The sequence below is a fragment of the Marmota flaviventris genome, chromosome 18, assembly GCF_047511675.1.
Source record: "Marmota flaviventris isolate mMarFla1 chromosome 18, mMarFla1.hap1, whole genome shotgun sequence".
NCBI lineage: Eukaryota > Metazoa > Chordata > Mammalia > Rodentia > Sciuridae > Marmota > Marmota flaviventris.
The window spans coordinates 6,213,557-6,232,508 of record NC_092515.1 but is presented as its reverse complement, the minus strand read 5'-3'; the positions used below and the strand labels follow the sequence as shown (position 1 = coordinate 6,232,508).

At 51.8% G+C, this 18,952-nt stretch overlaps 2 protein-coding genes across 5 annotated transcripts in view; one reads left to right on the top strand and one right to left on the bottom strand.

The window, feature by feature from the left end:
* Positions 1–7,155, top strand: part of Ap2a1 (adaptor related protein complex 2 subunit alpha 1) — a 33,684-nt gene extending 26,529 nt beyond the window's left edge. Inside the window, exons 8-23 of the mRNA XM_071604658.1 lie at positions 390–540; positions 1,081–1,249; positions 1,355–1,492; positions 1,661–1,843; positions 2,308–2,405; positions 2,728–2,959; positions 3,040–3,207; positions 3,296–3,459; positions 4,146–4,202; positions 4,298–4,380; positions 4,491–4,581; positions 5,607–5,729; positions 5,823–5,939; positions 6,026–6,095; positions 6,256–6,390; positions 6,720–7,155. Coding sequence (XP_071460759.1) covers positions 390–540; positions 1,081–1,249; positions 1,355–1,492; positions 1,661–1,843; positions 2,308–2,405; positions 2,728–2,959; positions 3,040–3,207; positions 3,296–3,459; positions 4,146–4,202; positions 4,298–4,380; positions 4,491–4,581; positions 5,607–5,729; positions 5,823–5,939; positions 6,026–6,095; positions 6,256–6,390; positions 6,720–6,797 — 2,057 coding nt within the window. The 3' untranslated portion in view covers positions 6,798–7,155. The remainder of the gene's footprint in view (positions 1–389; positions 541–1,080; positions 1,250–1,354; positions 1,493–1,660; positions 1,844–2,307; positions 2,406–2,727; positions 2,960–3,039; positions 3,208–3,295; positions 3,460–4,145; positions 4,203–4,297; positions 4,381–4,490; positions 4,582–5,606; positions 5,730–5,822; positions 5,940–6,025; positions 6,096–6,255; positions 6,391–6,719) is intronic.
* Positions 7,148–11,721, bottom strand: Fuz (fuzzy planar cell polarity protein). 4 transcript variants are annotated; one of them, XM_027920412.2, is made up of 12 exons: positions 11,413–11,721; positions 11,046–11,167; positions 10,713–10,797; positions 10,426–10,494; positions 10,101–10,205; positions 9,136–9,333; positions 8,954–9,049; positions 8,625–8,731; positions 8,487–8,551; positions 8,334–8,408; positions 7,717–7,821; positions 7,335–7,411 (listed from the first exon to the last, which is right to left on the bottom strand). In XM_027920412.2, the coding sequence occupies exons 1-11, from the start codon at positions 11,521–11,523 to the stop codon at positions 7,757–7,759; spliced, it is 1,098 nt and encodes a 365-aa protein (XP_027776213.2). In that variant the 5' UTR covers positions 11,524–11,721; the 3' UTR covers positions 7,335–7,411; positions 7,717–7,756. The 4 variants fall into 4 exon arrangements, with proteins under 4 accessions (XP_027776210.2, XP_027776212.2, XP_027776215.2 ...); XM_027920409.3 differs by lacking the exon at positions 7,717–7,821 and having other exon boundaries at positions 7,148–7,411; positions 11,413–11,718; XM_027920411.3 differs by lacking the exons at positions 7,717–7,821; positions 10,426–10,494 and having other exon boundaries at positions 7,148–7,411; positions 11,413–11,720.
* Between the last annotated feature and the right edge of the window lie 7,231 nt (positions 11,722–18,952).

Here is an 18,952-nt window from a genome sequence, read left to right as displayed (position 1 = left end):
TGCTGGGCACGGCAGATGATCCTTGGGAAGGTCTAGGGTTGGGAGTGCTTTCTTAGTCCCGGGAGAATTCTAATGAACAGCGGGCTGCACAAGGGGAAAGTAAGGCTCGCAGGGGTGGAGCCTCTTGCCCAGCGGAGTCATGGCAGAGGGGCTGAGAGGTTGAGCTCAAGTCTAGAGATGGATTCTCTGTCTCAGGGGTGCCTTCTGTGCCTTCCCCTGCTGGGCTGGAGACTTGAGAAGTGTTGAGGAAGCAAAGACCCTGGCCTGGAGCAGCAAGGATCCCCAGGCCCAGAAGCAGCCTGAGCTCTTCCCCTGAAGAGGAGAGCAGGGGCAGGGCTGCTGCCTCACTGGGAGGACCAGCTTTGTGTGGTGTGTCCCCTGTTTCCCAGAGGATGCGGCTGTGAAGGGACGGCTGGTGGAATGTCTGGAGACCGTGCTCAACAAGGCCCAGGAGCCTCCCAAGTCCAAGAAGGTGCAGCACTCCAATGCCAAGAATGCCATCCTCTTTGAGACCATCAGCCTCATCATCCACTATGACAGGTGTCCACCGAGCGGCTGAGACTGGAGGCTAGACCCCTGCGCCTAAGGGAGGAGGCTGGGCCTGGACCCTGGGTCTGAGGGAGGAGGCTGGGCCTGGACCCTGGGTCTGAGGGAGGAGGCTGGGCCTGGACCCTGGGTCTGAGGGAGGAGGCTGGGCCTGGACCCTGGGTCTGAGGGGGGAGGCTGCCTGGACCCTGGGTCTGAGGGAGGAGGCTGGGCCTGGACCCTGGGTCTGAGGGAGGAGGGCTGGGCCTGGACCCCTGGGTCCAGGGGAGGAGGCTGGAACCTGGTAAGACAAGGATGGAGGTGTCAAATGTTACCCCACAGAATTTATGCTGGGGCTCTGCCTAGGAGGCAGAATTGCTGTTGGCCTTTATTTGGACTCATCTGGGTCCCCAGGAAGGTCAGGATCAGGATGTAGGGGTGGGCAGAAGTTAAGACCTGGATCCTGGGGGAGCAGTGAGGCCTGGACTTCTGCCTCACATCCCATCTCCGTTCCTCCCCTGCCACTCCTCCCTCATGCCCTGCCTGCGATGCCAGCGAGCCCAACCTCCTGGTGCGGGCCTGCAACCAGCTGGGTCAGTTCCTGCAGCATCGAGAGACCAACCTGCGCTACCTGGCCCTGGAGAGCATGTGCACACTGGCCAGCTCCGAGTTCTCCCACGAGGCTGTCAAGACCCACATCGACACGGTCATCAATGCTCTCAAGGTTTGGCCTTGCAAAGCCCTTGACCCACCTCAGTGGCCCTTGAGTGGCCAGTGCTGTGCCCCAAGGGAGCTTAGAACCCAGCCTGACCCTGATGTCTTCCCTCAGACGGAGCGGGATGTCAGCGTTCGGCAGCGGGCAGCCGACCTCCTGTATGCCATGTGTGACCGGAGCAACGCCAAGCAGATTGTGTCGGAGATGCTGCGGTACCTGGAAACGGCTGACTATGCCATCCGCGAAGAGATTGTGAGTCTTAAGTGGACTGGAGCCTGGACTTCTGGGTCAGAGAGAAGGTCCGGGACCTGGACTCCTGGGTCTCCAGATGAGGACTGTGGTGAGCCAAGACCCAGGTGAGTCCAGAGGCTGCTCCCGCCTGGTCAACCTAAAGCCTCTCCTGCTCCCCTCCTGTGGCAGGTACTGAAGGTGGCCATCCTGGCTGAGAAGTATGCGGTGGACTACAGCTGGTACGTGGACACCATCCTCAACCTCATCCGCATTGCTGGTGACTATGTGAGTGAGGAGGTGTGGTACCGTGTGCTGCAGATTGTCACCAATCGTGATGACGTCCAGGGCTATGCCGCCAAGACTGTTTTTGAGGTCAGCATCCTTCTCTGTGACCCCCATGTCAGGACACAGATGCTGAGCAAGGACAGCTGGGCTGTGGGACCCAGGCCGCCATCCTGCTGCTGCCCCTGCACTGTGCCCCAAGCTCCATGCCTTTGCCCCTCTGGACTACCCAAGGCGCAGGACCTGTGGCTTCTTGAGCCTGATAGAGAATCCACAGAGCATGGTTGTGGGTCCCAGCATGTAGTGTCCCATCCGTGGGTCTTGGTAGTTTCCATTTCCTGTACCCACGGAAGGAGGCCCAGTGCTACCCCATTTTCCTCCCTGTGTGAGCGTGGGCCAGTCCTTAACCTCTCTGTGCCTGTCGCCCTATCTGTAGTCCCACCTGTGTTACGAAGGTTCCACCTGTTAACAGCAAGCAGGGCCTAGTCCTATGCCTGGTGCATGCAGTGCACAAAGCCATTGACCCTCTCCTTGTCTTGGCCTCCTCCCACCAGGCCCTCCAGGCCCCAGCCTGTCATGAGAATATGGTGAAGGTTGGTGGCTACATCCTCGGGGAGTTTGGGAACCTAATTGCTGGAGACCCCCGCTCCAGGTAAGGGAGCCTCAGGCTGGGGGGTGAACACCTGAGCTTCTGAGGGGTCCAGAGCTTGGGGAACCTCTAGGATAGTCTCAGGGCTGATAATGATGGGTCGCCAGGAATTCCCTTGGCCTTTCACTCCAAGCACCTGACCCGGTAAGAGAGAACCCAAGTCCCAGGAGTCAGGGACAGGATGATGCAGTGACCGCTGCCGTGGGGAGTGTCAGCCCCTTGGGCCAGCCCATGGTCCTGGAGAGGGCTCCCGGGGGAGGCAGCTCCTGAGGGGTTTCTGCAGGGTGGTGGTGCCCAGCTGCTGCTGACCCGGCCCCTTGCTCAGCCCCCCCGTGCAGTTCTCCCTGCTCCACTCCAAGTTCCACCTGTGCAGCGTGGCCACTCGAGCCCTGCTGCTGTCCACCTACATCAAGTTCATCAACCTCTTCCCCGAGACCAAGGCCACCATCCAGGGCGTGCTGAGAGCCGGCTCCCAGCTGCGCAACGCCGACGTGGAGCTGCAGCAGCGCGCCGTGGAGTACCTCACCCTCAGCTCGGTGGCCAGCACGGACGTCCTGGTCAGCATCTGCCCACCTCCACGGGCCCTCCCTCTTCTTAGGACTGAGGGCCCCTGCCTGACCCGCCCATCCCCCCGCAGGCCACAGTGCTGGAGGAGATGCCACCCTTCCCTGAGCGCGAGTCTTCCATCCTGGCCAAGCTGAAGCGCAAGAAGGGGCCAGGGGCCGGTAGCGCTCTGGATGATGGCCGGAGGGACGCCAGCAGCAATGACATCAATGGGGGTGTGGAGCCCACCCCCAGTACCGTGGTGAGCCCCACAGAGCGGCCCACATGCTTGGCTGGGGCTGGGTCCTGCAGTGGCCACCTCGGCTCAGCTTCACCCCCACCTCTTACAGTCCACACCTTCGCCCTCCGCCGACCTCCTGGGGCTGCGGGCAGCCCCTCCCCCAGCGGCACCCCCAGCTCCTGCAGGTGCTGGGAACCTCCTGGTGGACGTCTTCTCTGATGGCCCGACTGCCCAGCCCAGCCTGGGGCCCACCCCTGAGCAGGCCTTCCTCAGGTACTGCTGCCTCGCTCCCTTCTCCCCGCCCAGGGCTGGCCCCTCAGCTTCTGCCCCGTTTCTGCTCAGCCCCTCTCCACACTCCTCTGTGTCCCTGATGCCTTTGCCAGCCCCATGCTACCTCCCTCTGGCCACCCTGTGTTCTCCTTTCCCACCACCATTTCTTAGTCTGCTCTTCCTTTTCTCCTTCCCTCTCCCTTTCTCTCTTTCTTGACCCTTTTGCTGCCTCTCTGGGATTGGCTGCCTGCCGCACCTGTCTTCTCTGTCTGCTCTGGGATTGGATGGCCCAGCGAGCTGGAGCCGCCTGCCCCTGAGAGCCCCATGGCTTTGCTGGCCGACCCAGCTCCAGCTGCTGAGTAAGGGGTGGACTCCGGGTGGGGGCAGACTCTGGTGGTCCCAGGGTGGGTTGGGGGACTGGACACTCTGGTCAAGAGGTTTCTGATGATCAGCAGAGGCAGGGATTGGAGGAAAGTGAAACTTGAGGCCCCCTAGTGGGGAGCAGGCATTTGCCAGGGTCCCATTTGCATTGGTGGCAGCTGCTGGTCTGATTCTAGAGTTCTCTGAGGTTCTTTGGAGAGGCTGGGCATGTGAATTCTGGGGTTCTGACCTTCTCGGGCTTGTGTCTTGTACCCTCTTCCTCCAGCCCCCCAATTTCCTTCATGTCTCACTCCTTTCCCCATCCCCAGCCCAGGTCCTGAGGACATCGGCCCTCCCATCCCCGAAGCTGATGAACTGCTGAATAAGTGAGTCCCAGGAGAGATGGGCAAGGGTGACAGGGACAAGTGGGGAGTCCAGGCCAGGCACCCTGCCATCCTAAACTCCCCACCATCCCGTCCAGGTTTGTGTGCAAGAATAACGGGGTCCTGTTTGAGAACCAGCTACTGCAGATTGGAGTCAAGTCCGAGTTCCGGCAGAACCTGGGTGTGTTCCACTGCCCTACAGGGAAAGCGTTGGTGGGAGAACTTGGCTTGGCTGGTGGTCAGGGATGAGGTCAGAACTCAGATGGAGCCCTGCCTCCCCACCCACCCCAGGCCGCATGTATCTCTTCTATGGCAACAAGACCTCAGTGCAGTTCCAAAACTTCTCGCCCACCGTTGTCCACCCGGGAGACCTCCAGACTCATATCCTCTCAGGCCTGGCCCACTAGGAAACCTAGGCTGGGGGCGCGCGTTTGAAGTGACTGCTTGACTTCAACCTCCGTCCAGACTTGTTTAGCCCTAGTACTGTGAGACCTTGGGCATGTGGTTACATCTCTTGAGATTTGGTGTCATCATCTGTAAGTTGGGCTTCTGGGTCTCTTCCCCCAGGGACAGATGATAATGAATGATGTGCAGGAGACGTGACTCTTGGAACCACAGCTGCCCTCATCCTTATTTTGTCCATATGAGGCCTCCCATGCCCTAATGTGGTCCTGTATCAGGCTTCATGCCTGCACTGACAGTGCCTCCAGCACTTGGGAGCCCCAGCTGGCTCTAAGTGCCCCCGCCCCCAGGGACTTCTCTGTGGAACTTGGGCCGAGTCACTTTGTCTCTCCTAGCCTTCCTAACCCTTCTGCGGGGCGTAGGTCCTCCTCTTCCTTCTGGAAGATCAGAGCAGTTGGAAAACTTTGGAAGCGTGTCTGGCAGTGCCAGTCTTGTCCCCCTTCTGTGAAATTAGAGGGGCTAGACCCCTAAACTCAGAGCACCTTTTCAGTTTTGTTCTTCATTCATTAATCTGTGTAGCAGCACATGGGTTAGGGTGGGAGTGCTTGATGGCAGGTGTGAATGACACAGTGACCACACTAATGGCCACCATCTGTGTGGAACAGACAAGTACTTGTGAAAAATTCTCTCATTGACTCCTGAGGACATTGTACACATGTCCAACTTGCAAATGAGGACAAGAGAGATTAGTTTGCCCATAGTCACCAACTGCTGAGAGCAGGGAGTCAGCCGCGGGTCCCCACCTCCCACCCAGGCCCTAGCCAGTAATAGAGCCACAATAAAGGCCTCCAGTCCCGAGAGGCAGCTAGGTGGCTCCAAGGTTTCTGCCTAGGAGCTGGTTCTTGCCTTCAGGGCTCCTCAAAGACCAGAAATCCAGGGTTGTGCCAAGATCCCCTCAGGGCATCCCACCAGTACCCCTGGCTTCCTTGACCTTTGGGGGACACAGCTGGCTGTGCAGACCAAGCGCGTGGCCGCGCAGGTGGACGGTGGAGCGCAGGTGCAGCAAGTGCTCAACATCGAGTGTCTGCGGGACTTCCTGACGCCACCCCTGCTGTCGGTTCGCTTCCGGTGAGTTGCTTGGCACTGGCACAGCGCTCCCAGGAAGGCAGGGCTTCCAGGGTGAGGGTGCGGGGCCTGACGGAGCCCTTCCTCTCCTGCCAGGTATGGTGGCGCCCCGCAGTCCCTCACCCTAAAGCTCCCGGTGACCATCAACAAGTTCTTCCAGCCCACGGAGATGGCGGCCCAGGACTTCTTCCAGCGTTGGAAGCAGCTGAGCCTGTGAGCAGCGGGGGCGGGGCGGCTGGGCCGTAGCTGGGGGCTCATCAGGGTGCCAGGTCCCTGACTCTGCCTCCCTCGCCTCCCAGCCCGCTGCAGGAAGCGCAGAAAATCTTCAAAGCCAACCACCCCATGGACGCCGAAGTTACCAAGGCCAAGGTGAGGCTGGGGGCGCGCGTTTGAAGTGACTGCTTGACTTCCCTGAGCCTGTTCTGCCACCTGTACAGTGGGATCATTTCCCTTAGACAAGGATTTTGGAGACAGGGATGTTGTCGGGAGCTTGCAGAGCTCTTGCACTGACAGCCTCTCCCCCACACAGCTTCTGGGGTTTGGCTCAGCTCTCCTGGACAATGTGGACCCCAACCCCGAGAACTTCGTGGGAGCTGGAATCATCCAGACGAAAGCCCTGCAGGTGGGCTGTCTGCTGCGGCTGGAGCCCAATGCGCAGGCTCAGGTGCGTTTTGCTGAGGGAGGCCTGAGGCCAGGGCTGACTCCTAGGCTGACCTGTACCCTCAGTCTGGGTGCATCTTGCACCCCAGTCTCCTTGGCCTTGCTGTTTTAATCCCATCCCCCTCTTTGACACGGCCTGTGTCCCTGCTTCCTCCATCTTACTCCACACTCTGCTCTTCCTTACCCAATTTCTGCCTCTCCATGTCTTCCCCACCTTTCTTGTTCCGTTATCCTTCCCTCATTTCTCATCTTCCCTATGTCACCCTCTCTTGGGCTCTCTCCCCTCTTGCTTGGCTTCTGTTTCCTGAGTCCTTCCCCAATGTCCCCATCCAGATGTATCGGCTGACCCTGCGCACCAGCAAGGAGCCCGTCTCCCGCCACCTGTGTGAGCTGCTGGCCCAGCAGTTTTGAGCCCTGGACCCCGTCCGGGGGATGTGGCCATCACCAGGCAGCCCTAGAACTGAGGCAGCTGTGGTGGGTGGGGCAGTGAGGGGACCTCCACTGGCAACAGGGAAGACCCCAGGGGTAGGGGGATGCCTGGGACCTTCCTCCGGCCTTTTGTATTTTTATTTTTGTTCATCTGCTGCTGTTTACATTCTGGGGGGGCAAGGGGGAGCCCCTCCCTCCCTTCCCCCCCAAGCACAGAGGGGAGAGGGGCCAGGGAAGTGGGCGCCTCCTCCCCTCCCACCCTTCCCCACCGTCGCCCCTCCAACCTCTCCCCGTCCAGGGGCTGTGTATTATTGTGAGCGAATAAACAGAGAGACGCTAACAGCCCCGTGTCTTTGCTGGCTGTCTGTCCTGGGTGGTTCAAAGGAGCGGGCTGAGGGTGTGCAGTGTGTGGGTGGCCAGGCTTCGAAGCCCATGGGTGGGGCTCTGAGGAGCCAGCAGGAGCAGCAGCAGCCGCAGCCCCAGCTGCAGAGCTATCAGTCGCAACCCTGTGCCTGGCTCCTCGGGCCCCAACACAAGGTAGCAGGCTCGAGGCAGCTGGGCCCGGCTGACATCATCCTCCACCTTTTCCAGTGGCTCTGGGGAAGGACAGGGAGAGCTGAGGCAACCAGTGCGACTCAGCAAGGTTGCTAACATTGAAAGCCACTCCCCACCCTAGGCCCAGGTTTGGAGTCTGCGTGGACTCCCCGGCGCAGGCTTTGGGGCCTCCTTCCAGAGCAGGCCTTCCAGTTCAGCTGGCTGTCCTTAACCTGAAGAGGGCCAGTGGCTTCCTCCCTCCACTCACGCTCTTCCCGCCCAGCCTTGGTCCTTGTTTTCCCGGGAATCCTGTGTGTGGCACTAGGCAGTCCTCTTGGTAACACAAATAGCAACATGAAGGTGATACCACAAGCTAGACAGTAGGTTGTGACACCCAAGCTGGAGCTTCATGGAGCAGCTGATGGGGGAGATGGCGCTGTAGAGCTCAGAAGGGGTCTAGCCTCAGATGACCCTGCACAGATGTGCTAAGTTAACTGGGTCTTCACAGGGCTACGCTATCATCATCTGGTCCCTTCCTTCTCTGGAGCCTCATGGATTCTGTGACTACCTTTTCTTTCTAACCCGAGTCTGCAGACGCCTCACTCCCCACACTGGGCAAAGCTGTGCTTTTAGCTGTAGTGTGGAGTGTCCAGAGGCTGTGGATAGGGGAGCCTGACCACTAGGGTCTGAATCATGGCTTGGCCCCTTACCAGCCGAGCTTCAACCTCCTGCCTTCAATATGGGAACAATGACAGAACAGGGTGACCCTCACCTAGAGTGGGTCCTTACATTTAAAAATATGACTAGAGAAAAGGCCTTGTGGTAATTATTATCAACTAGTAGGATTAGCCAAGAAAGTCTGAAGCCAGGGAGGCTCCACACCCTCCCTTCTGCCTGTGTCAAGGCTCTGCTCAAGGGGAACCGTGGCCAGGGCGGGCTGAGTTTTCCTTGGTCTCTCCAGTGTCCCCTAGCATTGCCTCTCACCTGGTGGGAAATGTGTGCTCGTGACTAAGGCGTAGAAATGGCGGAGGAGGCGCCTGCGCTGTTCTGGAGAAGGTCCTGAAGGGTTGAAGAGCCGGTGATGGGGGGCCCCTCCCGGGCCCACCGCCCTCCCCATCAGCCCTCTTCCTCGGTCACCTTTATCCCCCAAAGGCTCCACGGTAAAGAGGCAACGTTTCAGTTCCAGGTGGAGGAGCAGCAGTCTGGGGGAAAGGAGATGTCAGGGCCAGAAGAGAGGGAATGAGGACCGCCACCCCACTCCCTGCCAAGCCCTACCCGAGGATGTCCTTGTGCAGGGGGAAGCCGTCGGGCAGCCCTCGGGGGCCCAGCGGCAGGCAGGCCCGCAGCGGGTCCAACACTGGCTGCCACCAGCGCTCCAGAAGCTGCAGGGGGCGTGGTCAGGTGGGGGCGACAGAGGAAGAAAGGAGCGCAGGACGACCCTGAGGGGCGAGGCAGGGACCAGGGAAAGGGGGCGTGGGAAAGCTAGGGCGAAAATGATTGGTGCGCACTGGGAAGAGGGCGGGCCCGGAGGGAAGAAGCCGCTGGAGGGGCGCAGGTAGAGGGTGTCACCAGGTGGGGAGCCAAGCCGCAAGGGCCTGATTCACCTGAGGATCCAACTGGCTGAGGGGCGGGCGCGGACCGCAGAGCAGACACAGCTCCAAACCCGGTAGCAACGTCAGGGTCAGGAGCCTATGCGGGACCTGAAGCAGGAGATAGGGTGAGGGCTCTAGGGGCCACCCAGGCGCACTTGCCCCAGGGCACAGATCCTGCTGTCCTGCCTACTCACCGTGGGACTCCCGTGGGGCAGGTACACCGGGTAGTCCCGAGCGGCCTGTGGTGGCAGGGATCCCACCAACCAGGGGAGCAGCACGGCCTCCGGTGTCCCCAGCCGCCACCATCCCTCTGTCGCTGACACCACCCGGCCTGACACTATCAGACTGACAAAGCCTGTTCCCATGGCTTCAGCGAACCCAGAGAGAGCTTCCTGGGAAGGGAGGCAGACCGGAAGTCAGGAGACAAGAGCAGGGGCAGCAGTGACCCCTGAAGTGCAAGGAGGGGAAGGAGACCCCCACACACTGTTCAGAGACTGCTGAGTGGCCAAGCTTATGTCTCACCCTCTCTGAGCCCGAGTTCCTTCACCTTTCTTGTGCAGTCACAATCCACAGCTCACACTGTGAGGCTTGGTTAAGCTGACCAGCCTGACCTGTGCATGCTGAGGCTGATGCTTTTAACAGCAGCAGCTAACATCTGATGATTCCTATTATGGGCCAAGTAGACACAATCGATGAACTACTGAAGCTCAGAGAGGTCAAGTCACCAGAGGAAAGTGGTGGCCACACCAGGTAAATGAACAAAAGCAGTATTTTGGGAAAGGTAGATGGAAATTCACCAAGTGAAGGAAGAGCATGTTCCAAGGTTAGGAAGCTGGAAAGTTGTTGGAATTTGTGGGGCTAGAGAGACAGGTGGGAAGGTAGTTTGTGGATTTTGCAACAGCTTGGCAAAATTCTACAAGCCCTAAAAACCAGGCTGAAGGGCTGGCAGCTTGTCCCGAGGGAAGTGGAAGCCATGGAGGAGCTGTGGGCAGGGAAGGGGCAGAGCTGATTCTCAGTGCATAAAGATTCTTCTGGAGCCAAGCAGGGGCTGGACTGGGGGTCAGAAATATAGGAGTTTGGACAATGGTCCAGGGAAAGAGGATGAAACTGAACCAGAGCCACAGGGACAGATTTAGGAGTTTCCATGCCTTGCCAATACCTGCAGGAGAGGCCCCTCTGGAGGAATCACGCAGTCTACACACTGGGTCAGGTCTCCGATGAGTTCTGGGTCCCCCAAGAAGCTGTCAATGAGGTGATAACTGGCCTGGCAGAGGGAGAAGGGAGAAACTGGACCCAAGTGGGTCCCAGATCTGCTACTTCCTCCAGAGAAAAACTGGCAATGCTGGGCCTAGCTCCAAGGTCAGATAACCAAATTGCCCCCAAAACGATGGGGTCTTGCTGCTCCAGAGGCTGCTGGAGTGTAGTCCCCAAATGGCAGGAAGGACATAGGCAACTTAGCTTCCCATCCTGTCCTATAGCCTCACCCTCAACTCCTTCTTCAGCCTCTCTACATTGCGGATGTTGGTCAGTTCTTCAAGTCCCACAAAAAGAACCTAGAAGAACCACACAGGAGAGCAGGAAATCCTTGACAACAGTCCTACTAGAGGAGACAGTACCTGAACTCCCCAGTCTGAGAGACAACTGGTACTGAAGACCAGAATTCCTGGGTTCTGGGGAAGGAGGAAGTTGGGAGCTTGGACTTCGAGGTCTGAGGGAGAAGGATGCTAAGAGCTCAAAGCTCTGGGTTTAGAAGAGAACTGGGGATTCTCACCATGGCCCCGAATACCATCTGGAGTAGTCTCTCAAGCTTCAGCTCCGAGGTGCCTTCCTCAGATGACAGAACAATGAGGGTGATGCTGTGGGAACCGAAGATGAGAAGGGAAAATGAGTCCAGGCCTGGGAAACAGGACAACAGGTATAGTAGAGTCTGATCCTTGATCCTAGAATATTAGTTACATCCTCCCTCAGCCAGTCAGGTATCCAAGAGTAACTAGATTGTCAAAGATCCCACAGCCAGAGGAACAGCCGCAAGGCCTCGGGGGTCTTCTTCAACATGGGCTGTCATCACCCAGGCCCGTACCCACCCCAAGCTCCCTCCTAAGACCTGTCATGGAAGCTTTTCCACACCACGGTTGTGTCCTTGGTCCTTGCAGAGCTCAGCTGTACCTCCAAATTCTGCCCGAACATATGGACTCCATTGAGGGAGCCAATGACAGAGAACGGGAGCTGGGGAGGAGTTGGAGGCATTAGACAAGAGCACCCCACGCCTCCTCCTAGATACCCAAGTGTCTGTGCTCCTGAGCCCCTCCCTTTCCATATCTCCCGGTAGCCCCTCCCCCAGGAGCCAGGCTTATTGTCCCCCTTGGATTTCTGAACTCAGACCGGAAGTTTCCCCAAACCCTTCTCCCTTGAAGATTTGGAGTCTAAAGCACCCTCACCCCCTTCTATTAAAATCCAGGTCAAGGTCCCACCTGCTGACGGGAGGGGGCGCCGCCGCGGCTGCTCCTGCAGAACAGGGGGACCCCGCTGGAGGCCGCGAGGCACAGCAGATGCACGGAGCCGCGGGTCCCCTCCTCTCCCATTTGGACCCACCCCCCGCCGCGGCGTGGCGCGCGATTATCCGCTGGGGCCCCCAGTGACGGTCTGGGAGCTTGGTGGTAATCACACTAAGTCGGCCTGCCGTCCGGAGCCGCCAGAGGGCGAGATGGGAAGCTAATCGGTAGACGACTGAACTCCCGCCTTCCATCCAACTCAGCTCCTCTTCCGCCCCAGCCGGAAGTCACATTACCCCAAACAAAGATGACGGCTAATTGTATGGCAAAGTTTTGTACTTTCTTCCTGACGCGGTTGTTCACTTATGTAACGAGAAGAATAAAGTGGATTTCGTGAAGATGGCGATAGTGCCAAAGTGTTTCCTAGCAACTATCCTACGGGCTCTAATAACTTATATTCTAATTAAAACAAAACTTGCCCCGATCAAAGATGGCGACGGTGGTAAGGTGTTGCCTAGCAACCACATTCCCTCTGGATTTCCATTTCGTGGTGATAAACATTGTGCCCCACTTAAAGATGGCGACCGTGCAAGCTGTTGCCTAGTAACCACCATTCACTCTATTTTCCATTGTGAAAGGAAAAACAGCCGAGCCCGGCTCAAAGATGGCTGCTTGTCCAAGTCCCAGCACCCTCCTTCGGGCAATATCGAGAAAAAACCCCCACACACTTTTGAAAGTGGTTTGGTCCGGGAAGCGTTGCCTAGTAACCACCGAAGGAGATAGTTGTTTTTGTTAATAGAAAAAGGGAATTCTTTATTCTCCCGAATCATCAAAATTATATTACTTTCATAACAAATTTATACATGGCAGTGTACAATGTAAAATGAGAAAATACTACTCAAATTCTTTCTCTAAAATGAACAACAAAAAATGTACAGAATGCATACATGTTTCCACAAATGTGATCATTATACCAACATTTTCATGTCTTTTCTCTTCAAAAAGTATGTGTGCTTCATGTTTTTTGTCTTAAAATCAATTTTATGGATGTAAAAAATTGATTTGAACAATCCTCTATTGACACATATTAGATTCTTTCCTGTGTGTGTTCAAAGTGATATATTAAATCTCCATTGATTTAGCAGTTTATTCTTCTCTCTTTTTTTTTTTTTGTGGTGTTGGGGATTAGAACCTAGGGCCTTCTGCATTCGAAGCAAGCACTCTAACAACTGAGTTATATCCCCAGCACCAGTTTGTTTCTTTCTTTGTGGTAATAGTTACCTTTATTTATGCAAGCATATTGAAAACATACAATAAATTTTAAATAATTTGTTTCTTTTCTTTTTATGGTATTGGCAATTGAACTCAGGGATAATCAACACTGAGCTACATCCCCAGCTCTTTTTATTTTTTATTTTGAGATAGGGTCTCACTAAATTGCTGAGGGTCTTGCAAAATTGCTGACACTGGCCTTGAACTGGTGATCCTCCTGCCTCCATCTCCGGAGTGACTGGGATTACAGGAAAGCACCAATAGGCAACATTTGTTTATTTACAAATGTTTTGTTTTCATTCTGGATTTGATTTTTAATAAGGAATAAAAAGTTAAGATCTTTATCCCGGGCTGGGGATGTGGCTCAAGCGGTAGCGCGCTCGCCTGGCATGCGTGCGGCCCGGGTTCGATCCTCAGCACCACATACAAACAAAGATGTTGTGTCCCCCGAAAACTAAAAAATAAATATTAAAAAAAAAAAAAAAAAGATCTTTATCCTGCACATTAAATTGCAACAAACTTCTACAAGAAATAGTTTGCTAAATAAAATGTTTCCTTCCAGGCTGGGGCTGTGGCTCAGGGGTAGAGTGCTTGCCTAGCACATGGGAATCCCTGGGTTCAATCCTCAGCACCACATAAAAATAAATAAATAAATAAATAAATAAAGGTATTGTGTCCAACTACCAACTACAGCTATAAATAAATAAATAAAATATTTCTTTCCATAGGCCCAATTTTGTTTCCTTTTTATTTTTTTTAAATATTTAAAAATTACTTTTATTTTATTTATTTATTTTTATGTGGCACTAAGGATAGAGCCCAGTGGGACTGAGTTATAGTCCCAGCCATTATTTTTAATTTTGAGGCAGGGTCTCACAAAGTTGCCAAGGCTGGCCTCAAACTTGCAATCCTCCTGCCTCAGCCTTCTGAGTTGCTGGAATTACAAGTGTGCACTACCATGCCTTGCCTGTTTTTAAAATTTTAAAGCTATTTTCACTTCCTAATTTTATATTTTTAGTAATACAGATGTGTGTGTGTATGTGTGTTTGTATGTGTGTATTATTTTTTCTATACTGGACATTGAACCTAGGGCCACATATGTGCAAGGCAAGCACCCTACCATTGAGCTGCATCCCCAGCCCAATATGTATTTTTTTGTTTTGTTTGTTTGATTTGGTAAGGGGGGATTGAACTCAGGCACACTCAACCACTGAACCACATCTCCAGCCTTATTTTGTATTTTATTTAGAGACAGGGTCTCACTGAGTTGCTTAGTGCCTTACTAAATTGCAGAAGCTGGCTTTGAACTTGTGATCCTCATGCCTCAGTTTCCTGAGCTTCTGGGATTACAGGCCTGCACCACCTAGCCTGGCTTTTGTTTTGTTTTGAGATGGAATTTCACACTTGAGATGTTCATGCCTCAGCCTCTGGAATAATTGGGACTATATGGGTGGGTCCCTGCATCTGACTTCTTGATATTTTCTTGCTGTTGGCTGAGTTTTGCGATTGTGTCTTCAGTAAGCTGCTTCTAAAATGGATCGCAGTGATGTCCACCCTCTGGTATTCACTCCCTCTCCTCTTTTCTTGTTTGTGAACAGATTTTTAATAAATGTAATCTATTTTTCATAAATGGGATATGGTAAAAGTGATGGGAGGTCACTTCTGAGAGTGGTTATAAAGTCACCTTCTGTCTGGCTTGAATGCACTCTCCTTTGCTGTTATGCAGCAAGCTGCTGGGTTGTGACCAGCTTAGTCAAGACTCAGAATCAAGGTTGGCCTCTGGCCAATAGCCTGTGAACTGAATCCTGCCAACAACTGTGTGAGTGAATGTGGTTTGTTCTGTTTGATCATAGGGATGATTGCAACCCTGGCCACCATTTCAGCTACAGCCTGGAAGAACCCCTGAAGCACAGGACCCAGATAAGCCATGGCTGGACATCTGGTCTACAGAAACCTTGAAACAATGTTATTGTATTGCACATTGAGCTTGGGAGTAATCTGCTACATGGCACAAGATAATTAAGACAATTTCCCCTGCCACTTTTGCACAATGTGAACCTAAGATTTCCAGCACTTTGGAATCTTTTTTTGCAGCCCTTAGCATTGTAAGCTCTTAGCTCACCCAGAGCCTGGAGGCCGAGGCAGGAGGATCACAAATTCAAGGCCAGCTTCAGCAATTTAGTGAGGGCTGGGAAAGTGGCTCAGTGGCAAAGTTCCCCTGGGTTTACTTCCCAGAAAAGCAGGTTGTGTTAAGGGAGAAAACTTGGTGTGTGTGTGGGGAAAGGGGGGGCGGGTCAGGTCCATTCCTATTGTATTACTTGAGGGGGGGGGGGGCGTGTCTAGCTCCATTGACTTTGGTTTCTGTGGTCTCTTATTAATAGTCCTCATTTTAATTTTAATTTTATCTTATTTTTGGCTAATTTGGATACTAATTCAAGTAAAACAATTATAAAAAGACTAATAGATGTGGAAAATGAAAAATCCCCCAAGATAATGTGGCCTGAGAAAAGAAAGTGAAAAAGAACACTGTGAACAAATGTTTTCCTGGGCTAGTTGCAGGCAGGAAGGAGGTGTCTCATCACACCTAAAGTGATAGCCTCTGAGGGGCATTGACCTTCCTCAGAGTCAATCCTCTCCAGATGCTGAACACAAACCCCTGACCCAAGAGCTCAAATTCCTAAACGCTCAAACTGACCCCTTCATGATTGGTAGGACAAACCCCAAACTCCTGGGTGACCAAGAAAACTGAAATGACCATCTCTCAGGATAACCTACTTAAGCCCAGTCCCTTCCTTTGTTCACTGGCTCATTTTCCACCAGGAAAGTGGGTCCATTCCCATAGACGTAGTCCCCTTCCTGAATAAAAGCTGAAATGATCTGTGAAGTTTGCATTCAGCGGGTCTCTTTTTTCTAACAAAGATATTTTGAGATAATTGGGAACAAATGATTATGGACTTAGCCTTAGATGATACTAAGAAATAATTTTGTTACAGTGCTGCGGGCAACAGACTGGTTGAGAAGCAGCACTTGGAGAGAAGAACTCCAAACTTTATTTTATGTTGGTGGGCCCAGAGGAAAACAAACTAAATCCGCACCACGTTTCAAACAGTACTTAACCGCTATTTGGTGCTCTATAATTTCTAGTCTGCGTGACAGAAGGCCTTCCCTGGGGGTTTCTATTGGGAAGCCTATTTACAAAACAAAAAGCAGTAAGAGAAACTCACTTTTTTTCACAGGCACCTGATAAATCTCTCAGGAGCCACAAGACAGGGCTGTTTACATTTCAAAAAGGAGTAGGAAGACTCCTAGAGATAGTTATTTACAATCCAAAAGGTGGGGACCCAAAGTTAATTAGGTTTCTCAAGGCAAAGTTCTCGTAATTTAATTTAATTTTTTTAAAGACTGTTTAAAGAGAGAGAAAGAGAATTTTTTAGTTTTCTGTGGATACAACATCTTTGTTTGTATGCTGAGGATCAAACCCTGACCGCATGCATGCCAGGCGAGCGCACTACTGCTTGAGCCACATCCCTAGCCCCTTGTAATTTAATTTTACAACTGGTCTGGTTTTGCCATCTTAATGGGTGATAGTGGCACAGTGGTTACATAAGAAAGTGTCCTTGAATTCTGAAAGACGCCTGACAACCATGTGGAGGTAAAATTACATGATTTTAGGAATTTTCTTTAAAAGGTTTCTGCAAAGAAAACGAAAGACAAAAGGGATTATGGATAAAATAAATGGGAGAAGTGGTGATACGGCTTTGATATCAAAATACTTTGATGCTGAATAAGGACATTGATGGTGGGCTGGGGTTGTGGCTCAGTGGAAGAGCGCTTGCCTAGCATGTGCGGGGCCCTGAGTTCAATCCTCAGGACCACATAAAAATAAATAAATAAAAATAAAGGTATTGTGTCCAACTACAACTAAAAATTAAAAAAAAAAAAAAAGAATATCAATGGTCAGTCTTATTCAAACACAGGTCTCCCACGCAGAGGCTAGCCTGTAGACATATTCAGGAGCACCAACCAGGCCTGTTTCAGAAGCCCTGGAAAACTAAAACTGGGGGTGAAACTGGATGGAAGTTACCGAAGGCAATAGCCTGACTACCTTTTCAGTTCCTATTTTACATACATTTGCACCATGCCCTAAGCAGAATCCTATGCCAACTCCTAAGTTGGCACACCAAAATGGGTTTTTCTGCTATCCAGTCCCCTCCTGCACCAGCTTGGCAGGCATTCTATCTCTTCTAATTAAATAAATCCTGCTCTGTTTACTCTTCCGTTCCATGATTGTGGCTTTTATTCTTCAAAATTTCTTAGACAAGAACCCAGAGGAAATTGGTGAAGTTGGAACCTAGCCTCACCTCAAAACTCCGGTGGTTTCAGTACTGCTGTGTTTGAAAGGGAATGCACATTTTTGCCTTAAAATATAGTGCTGAACTGTATTGGAGCAATTATTATATTTTTAATTGTTTTTTAGTTGTAGTTGGTACAATATCTTTATTTATTTATTTTTATGTGGTGCAGAGGATGGAACCCAGTACCTCATACATGCAAGGCAAGTGCTCTACTGCTGAGCTACAGTCCCAGCCCCTGGAGCAAATTATTTTTTAAAAAAATTTGTAGTTGTCAATGGACACACAATATCTTTTTTATTAATTTAATTTACTTTGATTTTGGGTATGTGGGATTGAACTCAGGGCACTCGACCACGGAGTGATATCCCCAGCCCTATTTTTTTTTTTTTGCATTTATTTAGATACAGCCTCTCACTGAGTTGCTTAGTGCCTCACTTTTGCTGATGGCTTTGAACTCATGATCCTTCTGCCTTAGCCTTCCCAGCCGCTGGGATTACAGCATGTGCCACCGAGACCTGCTAATTTTATTTTTTATGTCATCTGAGGGTCGAACTCAGTCCTCTCATGTGTGAGGTAAGCACTCTACTGCTGAGCTACAGCCCCAGCCCCGGAGCAAATTATTTTGATTTCAACTTCCACTGGACAATGTCTGAGGCTGCTAATTTCATTCAAACTCTCCTACCTTATTCTTTTTTTTCCCCTTCAGTAGTGGGAATTGAACGTGGTGATGGGGTACTTCACCAGAGTTACATCTCACACCTTTTCATTTTTGTTTTGTGACAGGGTCTCCCTAAATTACTAAGGCTGGCTTTGAATTTGAGATCCTTCTGCCTCAGACTTCCTAGTTGCTGGAATTACAGGCATGGGTCACCACACCGGGCTATGATTTTATATTATTATCAATTTTTGTGGTGTTGGGAATCAAGTGCAAGGGCCTCACACGTGCTAGGCAAGCCTCTACCACTGAGTTACATCCCCAGCCCTCATTTAAAAATTTTGACACAATTGTATATATTTATGGGCCACAGAGTGCCATTTCAATGTATACAATGTGTAATGATCAGAGCAGCCTAACTGAAATATCTATCACTCTTTTTTTTTTTTTTTTTTTTGCTGGAAACATTAGTGTGTGAAGCCCCCCTGAGAATCCTTTACTTTTAAAATGTTTTGATTCTATTTTTCTAAATTGTTGATGAGTAAGATTTGTTTGCAGAGTAAATTTCTGTCCGTCTGTATGTTACAAAACTTTTCCAGATTACTGTATGATTTTTCAACTTGGTTTTTGGAGTCTCTAACGGGCAAATTTTATTAACCTTTTGTGCCTTTGCTGTAATGAAGGCTATTCCAGTTTTAAGGATAATACAATGTATTTCTTTTTCCTTCTGATAGTATTATAGTTTCATACAATACATTAATATTCCACCTGGAGAGTATTTATGTTCTGGGCCAGTTCCTGGCTTCTCTTCCATTAAACAACTATGGTGTTGCCTAGCAACCTCCACTGGGGTTGGAGTTCAGTTTCTTTTCAAGAGAAAACAGCTGCACTCTCTTCCAAGTTGACCTCAACCTTAAAATGTTGCCTAGTAACTCATCTCGGACGACGTGATTGGGCCCTTTACGAGTCCTTCCCCCACTCTCCCCTAGCCAGAAAGAACAGAACCAGAAACTTAATCCCTAGGTTAGAAAACAGAAGCAGCGTACACGTTGCTTAGCAACCAGGTCTCCTCCCTCGCTGGAGACCAGAGTCAAAAGAGGCGCCCCGCTCAAAGATGGCGGCCGGCTGTGCCGCTTTCAATTTCTTTAGCTCTGCTGACAATAATTAGTCAATAATTAGTGCTGACAATAATTCAGTATTCCCCTGAGCCCTCTCAGTGGCTCACTCTGTCCTGTAT

Excerpts from the sequence above, each read along its gene's own strand:
- Fuz (XM_027920409.3), bottom strand. The coding sequence starts at position 11,523 with ATGGGAGAGGAGGGGACCCGCGGCTCCGTGCATCTGCTGTGCCTCGCG. Across the intron at positions 9,334-10,100 it reads CAGAGGGGCCTCTCCTGCAG|GAAGCTCTCTCTGGGTTCGC; the intron begins GTATTGGCAAGG and ends CTCCCTTCCCAG. Across the intron at positions 9,050-9,135 it reads TGCCCCACGGGAGTCCCACG|GTCCCGCATAGGCTCCTGAC; the intron begins GTGAGTAGGCAG and ends CTCCTGCTTCAG.